General features: G+C 42.9%; 1 protein-coding gene across 1 annotated transcript in view; it reads left to right on the forward strand.

Annotated features, from left to right (window-relative positions):
* The first annotated feature begins 23,202 nt into the window (after positions 1–23,202).
* The window catches only part of KCTD1 (potassium channel tetramerization domain containing 1), a 139,633-nt gene continuing 138,431 nt past the window's right edge, over positions 23,203–24,404 (forward strand). Inside the window, exon 1 of the mRNA XM_006127188.4 lies at positions 23,203–23,354. Within this exon, the coding sequence (XP_006127250.2) occupies positions 23,346–23,354 (9 nt within the window). The 5' untranslated portion in view covers positions 23,203–23,345. The remainder of the gene's footprint in view (positions 23,355–24,404) is intronic.

Here is a 24,404-nt window from a genome sequence, read left to right on the forward strand (position 1 = left end):
TATATATATATATACACACACACACAAACACTTCCAAAGGATCTCTGGGAGATCAATGGAGCTCACGTTCAGAGCAGATTTTGGCTTTTGTTGCTCTGTGGAAGAATAGGAACCTACAGTGTAAACGTTAGTCAAAGATAAACACTTGTTCTTTTAATCTTAAGAGAGTTTAGTGTAGGTGAAAGATGCTCTCTTTGGGTACGTCTACACTATAGAGAAGATAAAAGCTGCCGTTGTCAATCTTCCAGGGTTCGAATTAGCAGGTCTACTGAAAACACACTAATTTGAACTCAGAGGGGCACGCCAGTTGATGATGTCAGTCCTGCTTCCACAAGGAATAAGGGAAGTCGAAGGGAGAATGTTCTCCCTTCAACTTCCTGCAGTGTGGACAGCACCAAAAGTTGAGTTAAGGTACTTCGACTTCAGCTACACAATTAACAGAGATGAAGTTGTGTATCTTAATTTGACCTTATCTCATAGTGAAGACATACCCTTCATGTGCAAGATGCAAATTGTTTGCACATCAGATTTCCCCAGGTGTGAGATAGGGGTAAAAAGACTAGGAGAACGATAAGGCTTCATTAAATAATTTAACATTTGTAAAATGCTTTTGGATATTCTCAAAGAATGCACTCTAGAAATAAAATATACTATTTAAAACAAAAAGAATGTGCTCCCCACCTGATTTGAAGAGCTTACTTAAGGGTGAAAAACCATAGTTCTTTGGTTTTTCTTCTGAAGTTGCCCAGCCAGGGTTCCATCAGTTGGGTGAACATCATTAGTATGCTGAAAACTGGGTTGCAACCACAATTTCTTTTCATAAAAGTCACCATGTGTACAGCCATCAGATGACACCACTTTTCTGACCTTGCTTGTTTTACACTAAGACGCTGACATGATCAAATGCTTGGACAGTGCACGATAGGAAGTGAAATGAGGTTGTGAGGAGCCTACTGCAGGTTCCCCCAACTGAAGACAAGTTGCAGGAGGCAAGGGTGCATTAGTATGGACATGTCTACTGCCAGTGGAGACCCAAGAGTTATACTGGAGGATAGCCTTTGCAATAATCATGGATGGAAGACAGCTAAGGGGGAGGCCAAAAACTCGGCACATGGACCTTAGCAAAACTAATTTGTACACCAGCCAGGTGTCCAATCATGAGCTTTGAGAGAAAGCTATAAAAGTCATTGATCCTAAATAGGAAAGTTGTCAACTTGAAAGAAAGAAGACAATGAATGAGCTGGCGTGATCTGAGCTGGGAACTTGAAAGTAGACTGCACTCCGCCCCTCGTCCATTTCCTGTCCTTGCAGTCATCCAGTGCTCCCAAACAACTGCTCTACCGGACGGGTATTTAGCCTCAGTGATAGCAGTTAGCTATCCAAAATGATGAACAATTAGCACTTATCCCTGCTATAAGTTTTTAAAAAACAAAACCAAAAAACCTTACAAGTGGCCTTGTCAGATTTCAGGGAGATTCTCTGAGCGGTTTAAGGTACAGGATAGTGACAGTAAGAGAGAGACTAGTTTGAATACCCACCTTTACCTCATTCTCATTTATATGCAGACCAAGCAGCAACATTATTGTTCAGCTGGGGGCATATTTAATTGCTGGATGTTCTGCAGATGTCTTGCAGGCTGTATAGATAAAGGCATTTAAGATACTGATTTATAAGGGCACATCTTTCTTCTTTTAACACTAAAAAAATCCGACTTCTTTGATGGATTTGGAATGTGTAGGACTGAAACGAGAGAGATTTAACACCCTTGTAATGCCTGGGACCTGCTAAAACCCTAACATCTTTTCATTAGAACAACTAGCCTTATTACTGTAAAAGCAATATTTTCCCATGTTATGAAATGAATGCATTCTGTTGAGTATAACAATACAGGACATCATACTCTAGCCATATAGCAAAATGATAATTATTTAGGTAGGCACCAATAGCATGCTCAGTACTGTACATGATGCACAAGGAATCCTAGTCCCTGCCCTAAGAAGTTTATAAATTAAGGGGCAATCCTGCAAACCTTTGCATGTCTGTAGTCCCATTGAAGTCAATAGGACTGCGTAAAGGTTACTCATATGAGTAGGGGCAGTGGCATTGGGATAATTTTTAGGGTGGTGATGCTGAGATGTGCCTTCCCCTATCTTACCCTGTCTGTGCCACACATTGCCACAGGCTGGGGCCACAGCTGTGGGTGGCTGCACAGCCCCAAATACAGGGGTGATGGTCAGGGCCCCAGGGTCTTCAGCGGAGCTGCCAAGACCTCAGGTGGCAATGGAGTCCTAGGCAGTCGGAACCCCAGAACTGACAGCAGAGCCCACGAGACCAGCAGGTGGGACCTGCAGGCACAGTAGGACTGGCAGATGTGATCCCAGGAGGCAAAAGGGCCCCCAGCCACAGGCTGGCACCTGGGACCCTGGCACAGGGTACAAAATCTGTGGTGTCTTTCAGCATCCCCACTCCGCTACTTCCTGCACCAATGAGTAAGGGACTGTTGCAGGATCAGGCCTATGAAGTGTATATTCTGTGGAAAATGGGTTGTGCCTTAAGTACCTTTGCCTTATAGCCAACAATTTAGAACGATATGTTGCCTGTTTAATTCTTTAAATATTTCCTAAATCCCTCTCAGCTTTCAAAAGTAATCAGATTCAAAACCAGATTTGTCCTGAGTTGTATTTTAATGATAACCTAAGCCCTACAATCCATTTGTTTGTTTGTGACATCTCTATTGTGGTTACTTGGGTGTCTAATGATTTAGCAGAAAGATAGCCATAACTTAGGCAGAAAACTGGACTACATTAAAAAAACATAAAAGCTAGGAAGGAGGCAACTTGATGTGGCATGGCTCCTAGCAATGAGAAAGCGTGAGTGCATGCTGAAGCTTAGAAATAGAAAGTGATGTCCTCATAAAAATATGGCTCTAGGCTGGTGTGCCACTAGAAATTCTTCTGTCAGTTTAGAATATTTAGCTCTAAGGGATCTCTACTTTCAAATGGATCTTTTGATGCAAAATAGGCTGCACAGACTGATATAGTGTTGAAGTCTGGAGAGCAACATTTGCTCCCACTTACGTTTGGTAAACTGAAGATTTTTAGATAGACGGTTTGATCATAAAGTATTGTGGTGGGTTACCTTATTGGCATTATAGCTCTCCAGCCTTTCTAAGTGAAAAGTGTTACTGAGATCCGGGCAGCTAAATAATACTGAAAGCTTCAACACTGCTGGCTATCAAGGGAACCTCTTAGCCTAATTTGAAAGCTCAAAAGCTTCAGGCAACTGATTTTTTTTATTTGGTTACAGGCTCTTTTGTGTGATGTTCTAATGCAGTATATCCAATCGATGATGCAATATCAGGCACAGTACCATCCTGTGGATGTTTATTTCCCCCTGTGTTTTATATTTGACTTGTTAAACTGCAAGCAGAGTTGTGGGAACAAACAAAAAAAGAAACTCTTATAGTCCCTTGCTGCAGAAATTTAAAACAAACAAATACACAAGCCTCACTGCTCAAAGAGAAATGAAAACAACAGAGAGTGAAAATATATACATATGTATATACATGAACAAAACATGAGCTGCAGTCATAGCAATCTGGGCTTCAGAGTGCCAAATAAAAGGGGTTACTCCTCCAAGCAATCTTTGTGCCATAAAATTTAGGACACAACAAAACTGAATTATGATCTCATTGTAGATTCCATTATAAAGCTGTACAGTACTAATACAGTAGGTTCCATTGGAAGATTATAGTAGATGTTTATTCTGTCTCCTCTCTTCCTTTAAGCACCAATTCTAGAGAGGGAGAGAAGACTAAAATACAAAGGAATCAATTGACAGACTCTCAAAGTAGACCACTGAAACACCTTAATGTAAACAATTTGAGATATATTCATTCCATTTCCTCTCCCCAAAAAATAAGAATTCTGTTCAAGTGGAACTTTCTAAGAGAAACAAACTACAATGGGCCAGATCCTCATTTGGAAGTTCCAAACAGCTTGACTCATTTAAATCAGCTGAAATGTAAAATGCCCCTCTCCCAAAACAAAAGGACATTAGTGCTAGGAACTGATGGAGAAAGTGTTATTAGGATTAGGGTTAGGGTTCTGATCTGAGGCCAAAACTTTAGATTTATGGCACCTAAAACTCATGGAATTTTGGTCCAAAAAGGCAGAAATGGTGTAGTGTGTGATTTCAACCATTTTATGATTTTGTCCATCATTAGCTTTTCTTGTGAGAGTTTGTATTCACACACAAACAAAGCCAGAAGGGAAGTTCAGACCTGGGGATTTAAATATGACCTTATCATCCTACTATACATTTTGGAAATGTGCATCTGTCTGTCTGTCCATTTGTGAGTTTGTTCTTCAAGAACTCCTCCTAAATGGTAAGAGCTAGGATCACCAAATTTGGTATGTAGCTTCCTCTTATCATAACTTAAAGCAAAGTAAGGGTTTAATTGTGCCAGGACAAAGGGATGTGCCTGGAATTTGAATGTTTCTCATAAAATGGAAAAGGAGGAGTGTGGTAGGAAGGACAGTTATACTATAGAATTACCACAGGGGGCAGCCAGAGGCCAGCGATGGGGACTGGGTCGGATGTAATCTCACTGGGATTGAAGAGACAGGAGTAGAGAAAAAGAACAGCTATCTATATTTCTGAGAGTTTGTCTGTTTGTGTGTCTGTTTGTATGTCTGTCTGTCTTTTCCCCAGTTGGGGGGAGGGTGGACATGCACCCCTGCCCTGACTGCCTTCTGCTGCTGCAGTGGCCATGGACAAACACTTCTCACCTGTTCCCAAGATGCTGCAGTGAGAGGGGGCTGGGATTGTCCTCTCTCCCTGGGGCAGCCTGCACACTGAATCCCTCACCCCTAGCCCCACTCCAGAACAATGATTTCAATGAAGAAAAGCAAAACTTATTTGAGTTAAGGACCCCAGCCAGGCAAATCTTCTAGTCTCCTAAAAATTGAAAGGGTTTGGATCAGAGGTTCCAATTCTGGCCAATCTCTACTTGATGCATCTGTTTCTCATACCATTGGTATTTCCCTTGCTATTATTGCAGACAACAGGTCTTGCAAAAATTTTATTCCTAGACCAACTTCTCCATCTGTTCCATTCTAAAGTGTCTTTGTAACCCTGTGCTTCTTGTCCAAGGAAACAACTGTGATATCAGCAGCTCAGCACTGTAACATCATACGGTCAAGCAGAAGGCAAAGCTGGAAGAAAGAATGCCTATTTAAACACAAGTTTGTGCAATAACTAGAGAAATAAGCAAACAATGCAAGGAAAAAGAAAGGTGAATAGAAGTGCCATCAAATCTGGCATACTGGAATGTCATCTCACAATATGGAAGACTCTCTCATTTTGGGCTTGGACTTGCAAGCTTCTGACCAACTACTGGAGATGCTGAGAGCCTTTAATCCTCATTAACATCAGTGGACAGTGAGAGGGCATTCAGCATTTTGGAGGATCAAACCCTTAAAGAGATAGCAACCACACATCAGTCATTTGAAATATTTTCAAAGCAGCTGCCGTTGGCTTTCATCTTTTTATTGAAAAGGATGCCAAAAGCATCAGTGTACAGCTATCTCTAGTCTCTCATGAAAGTAAAGCATCAATGAAAGGACAGTTTGACCCCAAGGCTTCTAATAGCTGTTGTCTTGATACCTTATTAAGCTTTTTGCTGCATGAGTCCTCACAAAGCTTTCACAAATTTTCCTTTATGCCTGGAAGATGTCTCAGTTGGTGAAATCACAATGCTGAAGGAACAGAGAAAGAACTAACACTTCTGCAGCTACATGCTGCATTTTAACTCCACAGTGAGACACCATCCAAAAGAAGTGTAATGTCAGCTTAGTAACAGTATCTTATGAGGGGTTGCACTTCATTATCTAACAGGCCTCATTTGGTTTTAGTCATAATCATAAGACACTAAAGAATAGCAGAAGATACCAAGTGATGGTGCATAAAGGGATAAAAAATAAACTGTCTTTTGCCTTTCCTATATCACATGGTAAATCTACTACACTCTGGTGTCTTTACTCAAACCTTAGTAAGTTCTGTCAATTAATCACAGTTAACTCATGTGATTTACCAAAAAAAATTAATTGAAATTACAAAAATTAAATATGATTAATCAAGCTGTTAAACAATAGAATACCAACTGAAATTGATTAAATAGTTTGGATGTTTTTCTACATTTTCAAATATATTGATTTCAATTACAACACAATGCAAAATGAAGAGTGCTCAATTTATATTATTTTTATTACAAATATTTGCACTGTAAAACCAGCATTTTTCAATTCACTTCATACAAATACCTCGTGTAATGCAATCTCTTTATCGGAAAAGTGTAACTTACAAGTGTAGACTTTTTTTTGTTACATAACAGCCCTCAAACAAACAAAGTAAAGCTTTAGAGCCTATAAATCCATTCAGTCCTACTTCTTGTTAAGCCAATTGCTAAGAGAAATAAGTTTATTTATATTTATGGGAGATAATGCTGCCTGCTTCTTTCATACAATGCCACCTGAAAGTGAGAACAGGTCTTTGTGTGGCACTTTTATAGCTAGTGTTGCAGGTTGTATCTGTGCTAAACATTCATGTGCCCCTTCATGCTTTGGCCACCATTCTAGAGGACTTGCTTCTATCCTGACAGGGTCTGCTCAATAACAATGTTTCTGTAGTTTCTGCATTGCAATGTTGGTTGCTCTTTTAAGACTTCTGAAAGCATGCTTCATGCCCCATTATAAAATTAGACAATTTTTCTAATGTCTTATTTAAAACTCTCTATAGCAGGGATTCCAGAACCTCCTATTGCAGAGCTTAACTACCCCTTACTGTAAGAAAGATTTTCCTAATATCTAACCTGACTCTCCCTGGCTGCAGATTACGTGCATTACTTCTTGTCTTACTTCAATGGACATGGAGGACAATTGATTACCATTCTCTTCAGAAGAGCCCATAACGTATGTGAAAACTGTTATCAGACCCAATAATTTAAATGTTCCTCATAGGTCAAATTGTCTAAACTTGTGTATTGTTCTCCTCTGGACTCTCTCCCAATGCTTAATTTGTGCCAGGTTTTGCCAGGGACCAGTCCCAATACACTAGGGTTGGTAGCTCATAACCCCAGGACTTCTAGACTTGGCATGTCAGTTATAAAGGTTAAAAAAAAGTCTTGGCTTCCAGCACCTTCTTCATTACAAATTAAGTGTGGCTCTCTCCTAGGGTATGTCTACACTACCCCCCTAGTTTGAACTGGGGGGGGGGGGTAATGTAGTCATACGGAGTTGCAAATGAAGCCCGGGATTTGAATTTCCCGGGCTTCATTTGCATAAAGCCGGCCGGCGCCATTTTTAAATGCCGGCTAGGTCGGACCCCGTGCCACGCAGCTACACGCGGCACGGACTAGCTAGTTCGGATTAGGCTTACGTTCCACGAGGCGTACAGCTAGTTCGGATAGGAAGCCTAATCCGAACTAGCTAGTCCGTGCCGCGTGTAGCCGCGCGGCACGGGGTCCGACCTAGCCGGCATTTAAAAATGGCGCCGGCCGGCTTTATGCAAATGAAGCCCGGGAAATTCAAATCCCGGGCTTCATTTGCAACTCCGTATGACTACATTACCCCCCCCCCCCCAGTTCGAACTAGGGGGGTAGTGTAGACATACCCCTATTTCTCCATATCTTTCCTAAATTGTGGCACACAAAACTAGACACAATAGACCAGCTGAGGCCTCACCAGTAAACATGCAAGAATTTAGTATTAGTAAACACCTAGGAAAAGAGAGTGAGCCAGCTGGCCATTCCCACCCTAATGAGGTTGAAAGAGGGTAGGCCTGTGACTGATTTGTGGGATTGAGGGTCACAGCAAGTTGTGTCTATTTCAGAAAATCTTGATAAGATTTGCACAATTTGACCTTAGTTTTAGATTCACCCAAAACAAAATTCAGCTGCCCCAAAGTCATGCAAACCAAAATAAATAGATGTAGTATCATTTTAGTTGTTATTGAAGCAGGGAAATTAAAACAAACATTAAGAACATAGAAACTATCAAAAGACCAAGGTGATGGAATTTATTTACCTAAGAATCCCTGCAATCACTGCAGATCTAAGTGGAGAATATACTGCAAAACTCAGTATCATAGATCAATAAGACAGATATTATGCTAAGAAATTATAGAATCTTCGAAATCTGATGTTAGAATAATAAGAACTACCAGCATGATTTTAGCTACCCTATTTTAGCTGGTTGCCTAATATGTTATAGTACAATTTAAAGAACCAGTTAATTGATACATTTTGTCCAGACTTTCCAGTAGCTGTGAGCTCTGGAATCCTTGGCATTTAGCCTACAGGCTTGGTTTTTCCCTCTTTCTGTCCTTAAAGTCTGTTGTGCTGCTGGCAGGATGGAATGTGTTTGCTGGCTACACTTGAGTAAGGTTAATTGGTCTCAATTTATACCATGTAAATGTGCCCAAATAAATGTTGTAATGATGCAATATTTTTCCACTAGCAAGTTTTAAGTCCTAGAAGAGTGGAGGTGACTCTTGATTTAACCTGATGTAATGATACTGAAAATATAGTCCTCAGGATCAAGGCACGTGCTTAAATCCCACTGAAGTCAATCAGATTTAAGCGTGTGCTTAAGTGCTTTACTGAATCAGTGCCTAAGTACAGAAGCTGGGTATAGACACTCCGCTGGGAAAGAGAGCTCACAGTGTAAGAAGGTTTGGTATGCGAATAGATGAAGAAAAACTTTTAAAGTGCAAACTTTAAAACTCTGAGGGAATTAGCAGTCTGAAGGGCTAAATAAAGCATGTAAATTCCACTGAATCGGCTTCCAGCTATTTCAGTGCTCCATCTCGGAGGAGCAGATGATTGGTGTACATACATATGAAAAATAAAAAGCAAAAAGTCATCCAGCGCTGTTAAGCAGAAAAAGTCTGCAAGTTAATCGGGGCTAAGGAAATATTCTTTAAAAAGATGAAACAGTGGTCAGAAGAGATCCATCTAATATCTGAAATGCCATCTCTGGAGCTCCTCTGGAGTGTGGGAGAGGGGCTTTCTCTTCCAGGTGTACTAAGGTGAGTGACAAGGGCATACTGATTAAATCTAGCCATATGTAGTAGTTCCAGATGATGGAATTTACATATTTTATTGCAATTCTTTAGTAACCCACATAGCTTTGAAGTCCTGGAAAGTACACTTAAAAAATCAGCAAAGCCTAAAGTTAAAACTGCAAACATAACCTTAACTCTGCCCTTTTGCATTAAGATACAAAGATGCTCAGATACCATGATGGACGACATAGTATAATAACTTAAACAAAATAGAACAGAGGTCTTTAATTACATAATTGCAAGTAGCACAGTATCATAGCACATAATCAAGAGGGTCGGACAGTAATTATTTAACAGACACTGAGATGCAAAATGTTAAAAACTTCATAACCATTAAAAACAAATTGTCAGCTTCACATGTCAAAAAATGCAAAGCAAATTTCCTTATATCTAACTGCAATTCCAGCATTTTTCTTACTTTGCTTTACTGAAAATGTTTATCATCATTGATGGAAATATTTTTTTCTCAGCTGGTGTGTATATACGATGAAATTGACATTCACTGACAAAAATCTGATCCTTCCAAGCATACTGAGGGGAGATGCCATCTACAAAAATGACCAAGACCCACCCATCTCACAGAACTAGGCATCCAAGTCTGTTTTGCAGGAAGATGCCTGTCTCTGCTAGCATCTATGCTAGTGCATGTGCTGAGAAACTATCTAATGCTACACAAAATAGGGGAGGAAGAAGAAGGCCAGTAGTGAGGACACTCACCTGGAATGCTGGTAACACCAAGGTAAGTCTTTCCCCTTTCTGACAAGGGAAAGGATTTAAACAGAGATCTCCCTCTGCCCCCCACATGCAAGCTAAGTAGAGAACTGCCTACCTTCTTCCAATTCATGAATTGCTCTGGGGCTTAAGCAGGAGATAGTCATCTGGACACTTACAAGAAGGCAGCAGTGCCATGCCCAAAGGCAGAAATATAGGTGCCTAGGGAACTTTTACTGCAAAAGCTTGAGTGCCAAGTGACTTTAGACCCCTTAGGGTTTATTTATTTATTCAAGCTCTTTCCAGAAAGTTAAGTCAGCTCCAGCTGTACAGCCTAGTTCAGATAACTTTTTGGAATTGTTTTTAAAGCTTTTGATGAGCTCCCTTACAAAAAGATGATGAAAGAAAAGCATGATCGTATGTTTAAAAAGCTACCCAGGGAGCTAGGGACTCTTTGAGTTTTAATTTTATTTTTTTTCTGCTGTCTATACTTGTTCCATAGAGAGCCTGACAGTGACAAGATTCTTTGTATGTCTTTGAACAAGTCATGTAATTTCTCTGACTCAGTATCCCGTCTGTGTAGGGGAGTTTTTTTACTCCATTTGTTAATGTGTATAAGGTGCTTGGAAGATTGCTGAGCTGTACCTGCATGTCACAGGGTGATACCGGCCCTTTAAGGGTACGTCTAGACAGGGGTGCTATTTTGGGATATGTCAGGTATCCCGTAATAGAGTTTTCCACATCTTAACAGCACGCCCATTACTTTGAAATGCAATTGAAATAATAGGCTTGCTATTCTGACGTCCTGGTAAACCTCATTCCATGAGGATTAAGGGACTTGTCAGAATATAAATTTCAAAATAGACTATCTTGAAATAAACTATGCAACTTGTATAGCTCAAGTTGCTTCACTTATTTAGAGCTAGCGCCATTATGTAGATGCACCGCAAGTGAGAGGCTAGTGCCTTGTGACTGGTCAGCTAACTCCTAGCTGGACTTGAAAGAGAGCCTTGGGGTTTAGAAGAAAGGAAAGCAGGTGACTCAAAGGCCCTGAGGGGCAGAGCCTGAGCATGAAGGGGCAGGTGGGAGTTATTTGAAAGCAGAAGAGAGACTAAAGGCACAGTGGAAACTTGCTTGAGGGAAGACAGTAACTGTGCTGGGGGAGATGTGTTCTGAGGAGCCACAGGGAGCACACTGGGCTCCTGGGGAAGGCTCTGAAGTAGTGTCCATAAGGATCCAGGGAAGTGGGCTGGGAGTGAGGGCTCTGTTCCAAGACGGTGATGTGGGAGCATGGAAGGTAGGCTGAGGAGAAGCTCTGTGCTGTAAACTCCCAAAAAAGGACATAGCTGAGGCAGAAGGGGAGAAATCTGGCAGACTTTCTCAATGCTCTTCTTCCCTAGGTAAATACACTAACTCTATAGGTAAGTGACTGCTGGAAAACGAGCGAAGCCAAAAGTCTGCTGTAATCACACATGTAAAACTGGTATATAGTAACAATGCCCAATAGAAGCATGAAACAATGCCCTATTGCTGCCGTCCCCTAGCGAGATGTTTCAAACCTGCATTGCCTTTTTTATTCAACTTTATGACTAACATACAGGGTGGAGAATTGACAATCTGTCTTCTCCTATGTAGATGATCACCCTCGCCAAACACATTTTCCTGGAGAGGTCGCTCAGGATTTCTCCATCCAAGAGATTGGAGAGTTTAAAACATAAAGCAAGGGCCAGTACTTGTCAGGAATGGGAAGAGTTGCTTTGCAGGCTAATATAGACTACAATTAAACTACAACTGAAAGTCAACTTAAGTTATGCAACTCTAGCTACGTGAATAATGCAGTTGGAGTCAACGTGCCTTAAGCCAAGTTACCACAGAGTCTACACTGTGGGGTACTTTATGGCAGAAACTCTCCCATAGACTTCCCTTACTATTCTCATCCAGAGTGGATTAACAGTGTCAACCAAAAAGCAATCTGTGGTTGATTTAGCAGGTCTTCACTAGACCCACTAAATCATAGCCAGTGAATTGATCTCAGAGCATGGATCCAGACTGTAGTGTAGATGTTGCCATAGGAGTACTGCACCAGCGCAGTCTGTGGTTGGGTCATGGAAGGAAGAGTTTTCCAGAATGGCATTTTCATCTCCAAATGTATTAAACTTTTGCTTTAGGAAACAAACAGCAACTATTTTCACATGGAGCCAATGAAATCCTTTTTACCCTACTGGTGCTCTTCTGTCACGACAGAACATGAAGCAGCAGATTAAAATATTTTTGGAGAGCTGCGGCTGCTATGAGAATGAACAGATGGAAAAAGGGCCATGGCTGGAAGGCCCACACCTTTGGCTCTTCCCATTACCTGTCAGCATTTGTGCATTTCTGGTGTAAAAAATAGCTAGTGGCGCATTAAGCAAGTGTAACTTAGTTTCAGTTACATGAGAATTTCCCATAAAACTGCAGCTGCAGTGCTCACTTTATATGTATAACCCAGAATAAAACCCATTGTGTTTAAACACTGGCGTGTTATTTACCTTTTGCATAAATGCGAATGGCCTCATTCTGCTCCAAGCTATGTTGGTATGACTCTATTGAAGTCTGTGAATTTACTGTGGTGTCAAACGAGTGTGAGATCAAAATCCAACCCAAAGTCCATTTTTGGCTGGAATAGAAATGTAGTCAGCTAAAACAATAAGTTCTTTAGACATTTCTGTACAGAAAGATATACCCATCTTCCCTGGATTCCTCTTCTTGCAAAGAGGGACCAAGATTCCTATTCAACTTTACTGAAGGTAATGCTAGCAGCTCACTAGGTTTCCATTGTCCAAATAGAACTACAGTACAAAAGTCAGCCTTCTGGATAGTAAATATTACAGAGAGCCTTTTCTCCTTCAGCAGAAGATTCTGAGCAAGATCTCTTTAAAGATACACATTATCTTCAAAAATCTGCCTTAGCTGGGAGAATTTAGTCTTATACAGGCAGTCCCCGAGTTACGCTGATCTGACTTACGTCGGATCCGCACTTACGAACGGGGCTTTCTCGCCCCGGAGCTCGCAGGCAGCGGGACCACCCAGAGCGCAGCGGTCCCGCCACCTTGACCTCCGGGGTGAGAAAAGCTGCTCCGGGTGCCCCTGGTCTGCTGGGGACCGTCTCCAGCAGACCAGGGACACCTGGAGCAAAGCCGGGGAGGCGGAGGGGTCCCGTGCCTCTGAGGCTTTGCCAGAGCAAAGCCTCAGAGGCGCGGCACCCCGCCGCCGCTGCGGCTTTGCACCCGGTGTCCCTGGTCTGCTGGGGGGGGGAGGGCACAGCTAGTGCGCCCCCCCCCCCCCCAGCAGACCAGGCTTTTGTTGTGGACCCTGGGGTAGAGCAGCTGGGGTGCTGCCAGGTTGGTCCTGCAGGGACCTACCTGGCAGCCCAGCTGTTCTGTCCCAGGCTCGAGATTCAGCTGCTGTTGAAACTGATCAGTGGCTGATTCCAGGAAGCTGGGAGCAGAGCAATTCTGCCTCCAGCTTCCTGTAGTCAGCCCCTGGTCAGTTTCAGCAGCAGCGGCTGAATCTGGAGCCAGTTCCGACTTACATACAAATTCAACTTAAGAACAAACCTATAGCCCCTATCTTGTACGTAACCCGGGGAGTGCCTGTTCATGAAATTATATGAATGATTCCAAAGCTCCTGAGTCTTTCCTTAATAAAAGTACACGACAGTTATCCATAAAACTAGAACCCTGAAGCTGAACATCTGTGAACTTTGCAGACACTCAAAATCCAAAACCAGATCTGAATTTTGCAAATTGTCCCTATTTTTGTAACAGGTAAAGGACCTCCCATGCTGTCCTCTCCGCCCCTAAATCACAGTTCTCTGTGTTCCCCACTCCCAATTTTATAACATAATAAATCCAGACCTAGATTGAAATTTCACAGTTTGAGCCTTCTTACTTTATTTTCATTTGTACTCTATTGTTTTCTCAATTGAATCAAAAGATGTTTGACTAGGGTTCATACTTCAAATCCCTACCTTCAGTGTTCATTGTTTTAATGTCTCATGCTTGCTAGAAAAGTTTTACAATATAGCGATAGTTTTAACATGCATTTTTTTTGATGACTCATGATACAAGTGTGATAAATTTTGGAGAATAGGTGGCTTAAAATTTTTTCATCTAGTTTCTTTTAAAACCAGACAAATCCTTATCCATACTCTGTATGTATATAGGCATGCTGGAGGAGTACTTTTTATGGTTAGCAAAGCCAGGAGGTTCTGACACCCAAAGGAGGCACAAAGAGGAGCACTTACATAAATTCATATAGTGCCCTGAAGGTACTCTATTGCATTATAGGAATTCTCATGAACAGTTTTGGTTCAGGCAATAGGACAGTGAAGCAAACCTGAGTGGTTCTATAACTATATGAAGTGTGAATGAGGCAGATTGCGCTGCAAATAGTATCTTCAGATACTGTATAGTTTGTTGGAAAGCACTGAAATAAAAAATACCAAAAACTAACCATCACTTTTTTATTTTACTCCCTTTTCCAAAGTTTACACACCCACACACACCTCTGTTCCTCAATGTAGCCTGTAATTAGAACAAACAAGCAGATAAACTAGAACACATTCTAAGGTCTATTTGTATTAAAGCATAAGATTTGCTATGGGCATCTCTACATTAGGAACCTATTTTGAAATAACTAAAATCAAATTAATATCTCCCAAAATAACAAAATTGAATAGTGCATCCTCACCATAGGGGATGCCTCAAAATTAGTGTGAAGTAGGCTCCATTAATGTGGATATGCTACCTCAATTTACAGCCCCAGGAAACACTGGGGAGTAATTAGTTTGAATTACTCTGGGGTAAGGTTGCCAGATGGTTTAACCAAAAATACCAAACACCCTCCCACTCTCCCCCGCCCTTAAAAAAAAAACCCCACCAGGGGATAGATATTCTGTTGAGGGGGAAAAAAAAGACCACAAGAGTTGTTAAGCAAAAAAAAAAAAAAAATTAAAAAATGGCCCATTTAAGAAATGCTTTTGAGGATTTTTGGCCCTAACAGGCTGTCGGCGACCGTCCGCCATCTTGTCTTCCTGCTTTGTGTTGAACAGTTCCCCTGCGGAACCCGGTAAGCACCCGGAATTTTCGCCTCCTGGCCAGGAAAAGATCAAAAAATACCGGACATTTTAGGTGTCCGGTATTTTCTGAATCTTTTTACTGGACAGGAGGCGAAAATACCAGACGGTCCAGGTCAATACTGGACACCTGTCAACCCTACTCTGGGGTGTCATTATTTCAAAATAGCAGCACCAGAGCATCCACACTACTGCTATTTTGAAATAACTATTTTGAAATTAGCACTATTCCTCGAGGAAAGCAGGAGTACAGATTTCAAAATAAGCGGCCCATTATTTTGAAATGATGGGCTTCATAGTGTGGATGCTCCACTTATTAATTCGACCTAAGAGGGGTTATTTTGAAATAAAGCCCTAGTGTAGACCAGGGCTACAATAGATGCACTGACTTCAGTGTACTTTGGATCAAGCCTTTAACTGTTATTGACTAGCCATTCTTAAATACCCAAGCCATTGAGTACCTCACAGGATCACTCCTTTACAGACTTATAGGCCTGGCTCCACAAAAGATACTTAACTGGCAGGATGCTGAGCATTGTGATGTCTGACTTTTAAGAACCCAGAAAATCACAGGAATAGCACTGTGATTCATTCAGGCTGAATTACGTGTCTTAGAATGCAATCCACTAAGTCAGCATGTTAGGTGGAGAGTTGTCTATGTTAGCCAGAGAGGGGTGCTGACTAGAGGGGTATATGTTCAGGCCCAGCCAAAGGGTTTGCGGGGCCCAAGGCAGTATGCTGGGAGCAAGGCCCCAGGCCTGGCCGGTGGATGGTGAATACTCAGCAGCGTGGGGCCCAAAGCATTTGCCTTGCTCGCCTTGCCTTAGGGCCAGGCCTGTGAATGTTTCACCCTTCCCTTCTTACAGAGATAGAAGAATAAATGCAGTCTGGAGGGAGGCACCCAGCTCAGCTAACAACCTACGTACCAGAGGAAGATAGATGCTCTCCTGCCTAAATCATGTGGGGCACCCAATTTGGTAGGTGTGCCCCAATTCCACATAAAGCAACCAAGGAGGAGGAGGCAACTCTTCCTTAATAGAGGATAGAATGCTCAACTATCCTAGGGGGCGGGGGTGAGAGATTCTGCCTGAGAAGGAGGGATGTAAAGAGGAACTGCCCGTCTTTCTGGTGGATTCCCTAACCACTGAGCTATAGAGTCATTGTAACTCTCTGGCCCAATTAATAGTTAGTTATTCTGGTTTTTCAATCAACATCAGCACAAGAGATTGGGGGAGACCCTCTTCCCACACATAAGTATGTTCCATTTCTCAGTGGCCAGGGCAATCACCTTAGAAGGGGCGGATCTCTGTTCAAATCTTTTCTTCTCAGGCAGAGGGGGACTTGAATTGGGGTCTCTCATATCCCAACTGTGTATCATTACCAGAGGACTAAAGGGAGGTGGTCCTCATCTTTGACTGTTTTGTGTGGAGTTAGGTGACCTTTGAGCCCACTGACCAGCTCAGGCCCCACATGTGATTTAGATGACTGCCTCTCTTTCTCCTTGTATGTGGAGCACTCTGGGGCTTAGGTCCGAGATAGGTTCCTAGTGTGAAGCTGCAGTGCACGTGCTCAGGGACAGGAACAGAGGCATCTAAGAAATATTTACTACGAATCATTCTCAGGGTTCTTCTTGTTTTCCTCTGAACTAGGGATGTGAAAGGTTAACCGGTAAGTATCACCTCTGGGATTGGGGGAGGTGAGTTTCAGCGCCCGCAGCCCTGAGTGCCATAGCTACAGTGCCCTTAGCCCCGGTGCTGTGAGCAGCTGGGCCGTGCGGACATCCCCTTTGGTCCTGGTGCTTGGGCAGCCAACCCCAGAGCACTGGGCAGGCAGCGTGGCCCAATACCAGCTGCTCTGAGTCCCTGTGGGAGGCATGCTGGCCTGGGGGCGGGGCCACAGTAGGTCCTTTGGGAAAGCACAATGTCCCCCTGCCTATAATACCTGCTGCCCATGTTCTCTGGAATTGAGTTTCCATTCTGTAAGTATGGCCTATTTGTTCCTAGATATATACAGTTAGCCATATTAAAATGATTATTGTTTTCTTCTACCTAGATTACCAGGTGAACCACGTCATTCTCTATCAGTGACCTGTCTTATCATTATTTATAGCTTTCCCAATTTTTTCATCATCTTAAACTTTATTGTGCTTTTATTTTCTTCCAAGTTATTACTAAAAATGTTAAATAGCACAGACCAACAAATGATACTTGTGGGAGTAGAAACATATCTGATAATTATTGATACAGGCAGTCCCCGACTTACGCGGATCCGACTTATGTCGGATCCGCACTTACGAACGGGGCTTTCTCGCCCCGGAGCTCGCAGGCAGCGGTCAGCCACCTCGACCTCTGGGGCGAGAAAAGCTGCTCCCGGTGTCCCTGGTCTGCTGGGGACCGTCTCCAGCAGACCAGGGCCATCGGGAGCAAAGCCGCAGCAGCGGCAGGTTCCCGCGCTTCTGAGGCTTTACTCTGGCAAAGCCTCAGAGGCGCGGGACCGCGCCGCTGCTGCGGCTTTGCTCCCGATGGCCCTGGTCTGCTGGAGACGGTCCCCAGCAGACCAGGGACACCGGGAGCAAAGCCGCAGCCGCGGCGGGATCCCACGCCTCTGAGGCTTTGCCAGAGCAAAGCCTCAGAGGCGTGGCACCCCACTGCAACTTTGCTCCCCGTGTCCCTGGTCTGCTGGGGGGGAGGGTGCAGCTAGTGCCCCCCACCCCCCAGCAGACCAGGCTTTTGTTGTGGACCCTGGGGCAGAGCAGCTGGGGTGCTGCCGGTTGGTCCCACAGCGCCACTCTGGGCACTACTGGACCAACCCGGCAGCACCCCAGCTGCTCTGCCCCAGGCGTCCTGATTCAGCCGCTGCTGGTCAGTTTCAGCAGCGGCTGAATCAGGACGCCTGGGGCAGAGCAGCTGGGGTGCTGCTGGGTTGGTCCAGTAGCGCCGAGGAGCAGTGCTACTGGAGCAAACCAGCAGCACCCCAGCTGCTCTGACCCAGGCGTCCTGATTCAGCCGCTGCTGAAACTGACCAGCGCTGACTACAGGAAGCCCGAGGCAGAGTTGCTCTGCCCCGGGCTTCCTGGAATCAGCCGCTGATCAGTTTCAGCAACAGCTGACTTGGGGACGCTTGGGGTTCTTAAGTTGAATCTGTATGTAAGTCAGAACTGGCGGTCCCTATCTTGTACGTAACCCGGGGACTGCCTGTACTTCTATTTTACTATCTATTTGGATGAATATAAGTGTTAGGATTCTTTTTGCTTTTAATATACTTTTTAAAAAATCTCTTAATTTTGCAGGTTGCAGATTTTTCTTTGTGTGCCTTTGCTTTCCTTATCAATTTTCTACAGTTCTTATTTTCTGATTTATACTTTTTACTATCAATTTTCTCTTTCTTCCTGGTGTTACATATAATTTTTATACCTTCATTTCCTGTCTGAACCAGGTCAGGTTTTTTAACCAATATATAGTCTTATTCCTCAATTGTAGGATAGCGGCTTCTGGGAGCACTTGGTAAACTTAATGTTTGTGTCAAAAATTCCATGTGATGGACTGCATGGAACTCTCTTAGTAATGCTGTTTTTTTGCTACAGAAGAGTATGATTTAACTTATATTTATGAGGCGTTATTATACCAGGTATCTATCATGAAGAGTTAAATAAGCTTCACTTACTATGACAACATAAGCAACAGTTTCTTTGTCAAATCCATAGAATAGCACACCTAAGCCCACGGAAAATTCTGAAAGGAAGGTGAAAGTTGGGTAGAAAATTCAACTTAAATGCTATAGATTCTGATGATTTTGTTATAGTGCAGGGAAAGGGGCTGCCTCCTTATACACCAGACAACAAACAGTTGTGGGTGTGAATGTCCAAGATCTCCCGTGAGCCAAAAAGGAGAAGGACACTCATGCCAGTGACTCATCCTTTTCTGTGTCTGTTTGCCATGCATAATATGACAGTGTTACTTGATAAAGAGAAACCTTTGAAGATCTGAAGGGTTGAGTCTGAGAAGAACATTGCTACCCAAGTTCCATACTTTCTAAAACTGCATAAAGTTGGGATGTACAGGCCTCCACAGGGTCAGGGCAATAGAAGATGATGTTGCATAAACTTATCCACCTCCTTTTGTCAGACTTCTGAGCAGAGGCTCTTCTTTCCCAATACTTCTTTTTTTTCATGGCTCATATTACTTAACTACAAACCAGCTTTGCAAAAAAATACAATCATGTAAACCTATTTCTAAAAATGCTGTATTGAAATTTTACAGATGACGCACACAAAGATATGTTTCAATCATTTACAAAGGAATAATAAATATGGAAGAACCATATCCAGGACTATAAATCTGTCTCTAAACACTACTTAAATCCTTAATTCTTTTGTGTTTGTTTCTTAAAAAAATCCCTCCCATATGGAATAACTAGTACATACAACTGTTGCTCACTTTTATTTCCACTTTTAGCTTCTATGTATTTTTTAAATCTGAGATAAAAACAGATATGAAAGGTATGTAACTCTAAAGGAAAACTTTGAAAATAAGATCAAATTGACACGAGGGCCTTCCTAAGAATGGCCTCTGGATTTATTTCCAGGCAGGATTACAGTTAAGTCAAAAATAAAGCCCTTGGGTAAGTGGACACATATGATCTCCAGCCTTTAGAAGACTTGCCTCTTCAAAAAGACGCAATTTTCCACATGGTTAACATTGTCAATTATATAGAAAAACTATTGTAGTTTTCCAGAGGCTAATTACAAACAGGTGATTGTTTGAGCACAAATTCAGAAATCAAATACTGAGCTCATTAATGTTCTATTCAGCTTCAGTAAAATATTCATAATTCACAAACACAATATAGTTTTATGTAAGCTTGCTTAAAAAATAAATCCAAATACAATTTGGTTTTACATGCTGCCCTTTGTAGGAAACTATCCTTGAGCCGTTAATAAAGTTAAATGCTAGCCACACAGTACCGGTAACTTGTATAGATATATGTGGCAGATGTTATGGGTCCAATTAATCCCTCATGAGATTCTACTGATTTTTGTAATATAGATCTAGATATCCAACCAAGGATCAATCAGTTTGGCCTTATGTTTTTAGCAAAAGTCACATAGCACTATGGACATTAGAAGTTGTGAACAGAGAGAAGGCAATGGTAACTAGAACAGTGCAGTGATGGGGGGGAGGGAGAGTTTTTTTCTGTTCTTTTTTTGGAAAGCATTGCACTATGAACTTTTTAACATTCATCTTACCTTAGGGCCTCATTTTCCTATGTCAAGCTAAATCCTTCTCTAATGTGAATCAGAGTAATCCCCTATTATTTCACCTAAGCTATGTAGATTTTATTTAAAATTTGTGGCAGTATGTAGATGAGAACCAGATTTCAACCCAATCATTCCAGGTTGCCCTGGCATACAGGAAATGACAGTCCCTGCCACAAAAAGCTTACAACTTACATCAGCCAAAAAGCTGGCCTCTCAACTGAAAGGGTGACATTTCTAGCATGGGTCACCACCACTACCAGTACAAAACATAATGCCAACTTTAGGTATTAATTCAATTCCTGATGTGAGACCTAAACCCATGATTTTCTGACTCAGAGCTGAAAGTGTTACCAAACAAACCCTATAGATGCAATAATTATATTGTTGCTTCTTAAGCAAACACTTTTCTTATAAAGCACTGACATCATTTGATAAAGTTTCTGCTATGGGTAAAATAATGACACAAAGGTGTTTTTCATAAACTTTTAAGAATATTGGTTTTTTTCTTTCCTTTATTTATAACCATTTTCAAGCTTAAGATTGAAATTTGTTTCCTTTCTGAACTCTCCCCTCTCCCCCCCCCCCCATTATGCAGGTAGCTAATGAGTGCCAGGCTGCTGGCATTGCTTTATTTATTTATTGAAATGACAGCACTGCAGCATATAAAATAGATACACATAAAGAACCCACAAGAAGATGCAAAGTAACAGAAAAAAGTTAGGTCAAAATGTAGGTCTATCACACTTTGCACAATGTCCCTTTAATGTGGAATCTGATGAATGGCAGATTTTTAAAATGTGGCTTATTATTATATTATTGACAAAGACAGAAGATTCTTTCAGAATATAAACCAATCTTTAATTTCTTGAAAATGATTAAAATACCAAAGCAGAAACCTGACATCACTAGAATTTACTATGCCCAATTTTCACAAACCCATACGTGAAAGGGTATTGTAGAATGGAGTTTTTCTTTAATAGTACAGGTTGACCGTCTATAGTCTAGCACTCTCTGCTCCCGCAACATCCATGAACCAGCATGATTTTAGTCCCTTGATCATAGGTGTGGCCAAGATTCCCACAGTCCCATAAAGTTTGTTTACAGCTACCAGTCCTTGATCTCCGTGTTCTGTGCTGTTATTAGGCGCTAATTTACCCCTAAATGTCTTCTAAGAGCTCAATAAGCTATGGAAGTGTTGGTAATGCTGCTGGACAATATTGACGTACACATACCCTATGGTTCAGAAAATTCTCTGGTTGAGTGCCAGTCAGGTTCCAAGGGTGCTGGACTAGAGAAAGTCAAGAAAGGTAGTGCACAGTTTAATTTGAAAATATATCTGAACCACCTAGGAATTTGACTGTACTAAGTATTTTTTAGGATAATTAGGATGCTTGGTTGCCTCAACTAAGTTTTTCTTTGTGATTGTAGTCATTCTCTGTTGGTATGTTTGTCTTAAATATTGTAATGACAAACTAACTGGAAAATTGACTTGTTCCCTGTGGGAAATCTTGCAAGTTGTTATCCATTCCCATTGAAAAAAAAAATGATTTTGTTAAATGAATTTAGCAAGTGAATTTAGTCCTTCCTTATTTTTGTGTATATTGCCACAATTGCCTTAAGGAGAAAGGGGTGTTTTTTATTTTATTGTATTTACATTTTAAAGCATAAACAATTAAAAACAATTGCAGGCATTTGCTGGACATGTCTGGTTCTCTGTAGGGGTTTACTGAGCATCTTTGGCCTTACAACCTGGTCTTTTTCATAAGAAATGTCAGCAAAGTCTTTGAATTAATGGACTGTGAAGTGCTCAGAAACATACCGTTTCAAAAAGTATACTGCAGGGATGTGACACTAATGGGAGGTGACCAGTGGGCTTCTGACAAAATATCCCATTGTAACTAGAAAGGAATTAATATGATCACATATGGATTTGTTCAAAGCTACTATGTATAAAATAGTGGGGTGCCTAGCTTAAGGAGGTGGCAATAAACTAACCCTTGTCAAGTAATGGATGTTAATATTATTTCAATCATCCTGGTTTAGTTTTTCTTTGGAGAGGGAGGGATGGCAAACTCACTAGTTAAGTAAATGAAATCTTTAAGGTTCCATTTTAATTTGATAATTAGAGAAAGAAAGTTAGCAGCATTTGTGAGCAAAGTCACATGAACCTAAATGGTAAATTCCTGGATTTGCTTACATGGATTTGTTTTCTTTTAATTTTGCTGTTTAAAAAAAAATGCAGTGAAACTCCTTCAATCTTTTTGCAATTCTGCATGGTTGAACATTTGAAATGTGTTTGTGTATTACCCCCAGGCATTGATTCAGACTTGATTGGGGCAAAGCAGGCTCCATGTGCTTATTTTTATACACGTCATTTGGGAAGTTCTATAGCCAAGGGAACAGAAAATGTGTGGCTCCTTTGCCAAATTATCACATTTCCCTTGATCAAACCGGGAGGTGATCCTAATCAACAAGTTGTACGACCTTAGTGCAATGGCAAATGTCAGGTCAGCTCGGGAAAGTGAAGAGGCAAATCTAAATACAAATAATAATAAAAAGAAACAACCAACAATCCTTATAATTATCATCATCTGCTGCTTTTCCCTCTTCTGGCAAAGAAACACTCCATCCATTTGCAGAAATCGCCCGCGGAAACGTTACATCAAAACTAATCACAACGATTAAAATCAGCTTTTCTGTGCAAGAGGAGAGTAAAACGCAAGTTGGAGGCTGGAATGAGACTCTCTTTTCCACCAAAACGTTTTTTTAAAAATTGCATGTTATAACTATCTATCTATCTATATATATATATGCACGTTTTGAAGGAGATCAATTTTATGCCCGTGTGATCAGTTAATTTAATTTAACTTTTATTGTGGAGATTGATTTAGACTAGAGGTAGAGACATGAGCTAATTGTATCCTGATCCTTGCCTTGAGGGGTTTCAAAGCCCTGGAGCAACTATTCTCTGTATTTTGTTCTGTCTACCTTAGCCAAGCTATTGCATTTCTCTCTGGTGTAGCGAGGGGAGCAGATCGCTGCTGGGAGAGGGAAATATCGGAAGTGGGGAGGAAAAAAAAGGAAAAAGGACTTGGGGAAAAAAGAGCGAGAGCGCGCGAGGGAGACTTTGTGGCTTCAATGTTTCAGGTAAGATCTGCCTGTTTGGGATTGTTATTATTTGCTACGGAGGGTATGGCTGGGACTCTGGGCGCAACTCGCTTTTACGCATGTGCCAGGCAATGGGAGAGCGCTGCACCCTCCTATAGCCACAGAGAGGGAGAGAGACACGGGGCTGGCAAATCTCCCACCTCTAGCTCGCTGGGTGAGGGGGATGCGAGCTCCGCTGTGAGCGTGCAGGGAAGGACAAGGCGGGGGAGGTGCAGCGGGATTTTCCCTGCCCCCCCCTTTTTTTTCCCGCCCAGCCCTGCCGGCGAGCTCGCCGCGGCGGCTGCAGCGGGTTGCTCTGCCTGGCTCCCGGGGTGCGCGTGAGCGTGGCTGGGGGCAGGGCGGCTCCGCTGAGCGCTGCCAGGCGGGCTCGGCCGGGCTCGCATTGTTCGGCAGCTGCTGCCCGTGCTGGCGGGCGCGGCGCCATTGTGGGGCTGCGCAGCTCGCTTGCCCTGCTCGCTGGGGGACCTCCCGGTACACGCGGCCCGGGTTTCCTCCCCCCGCGCCCTCCAGGGCCGCAAGGAGCGGGCCGGGGGGGAGCTGCAGGGACTAGCCGGGGCTGGGCTCGCTGCTGCCTTCCTGGCGGGCCTGCGCCCCATCGCCGCCTTTGCAGGGGGGTGGCCGGGGCCAGCGGCGCGCGTCTGCAAAGAGAAACCTGCCGGGGCCTGGAAAGCCGCGCTCGGCGCCGCCGTGGGGCCCGGCCAAGGCTGGGCTCTTCTCCCCCCTCGCCGAGCAGCCACGTGCCCCGGGCCCCTGCCGCGCACTCAGCCATTGTCCTGCTGCCAAAGCCGCTTCCGACAGCCCCGAGCGGCTGGGGCTGGGGCGGGCAGGCTGCCGAGAGTTACCGCAAGTTGAAAGGGGAGCTGCTGCTTGGAGCGGCAGCGCCCAGGAACTGCCCGGTATCCCTGCAGCTTCGGCGCCCTGGCGCGGCTCTGGGGCGCACAGCGCTGGGCGAGCATTGCCTGCGTGGATCCTGCAAACTAGCCCCTTGCAGCCCAATTTCTTTTTCTTTGGAGCCTGTGGGCTTCCCTC

This window comes from Pelodiscus sinensis, chromosome 2, assembly GCF_049634645.1.
Source record: "Pelodiscus sinensis isolate JC-2024 chromosome 2, ASM4963464v1, whole genome shotgun sequence".
Classification (NCBI taxonomy): domain Eukaryota; kingdom Metazoa; phylum Chordata; order Testudines; family Trionychidae; genus Pelodiscus; species Pelodiscus sinensis.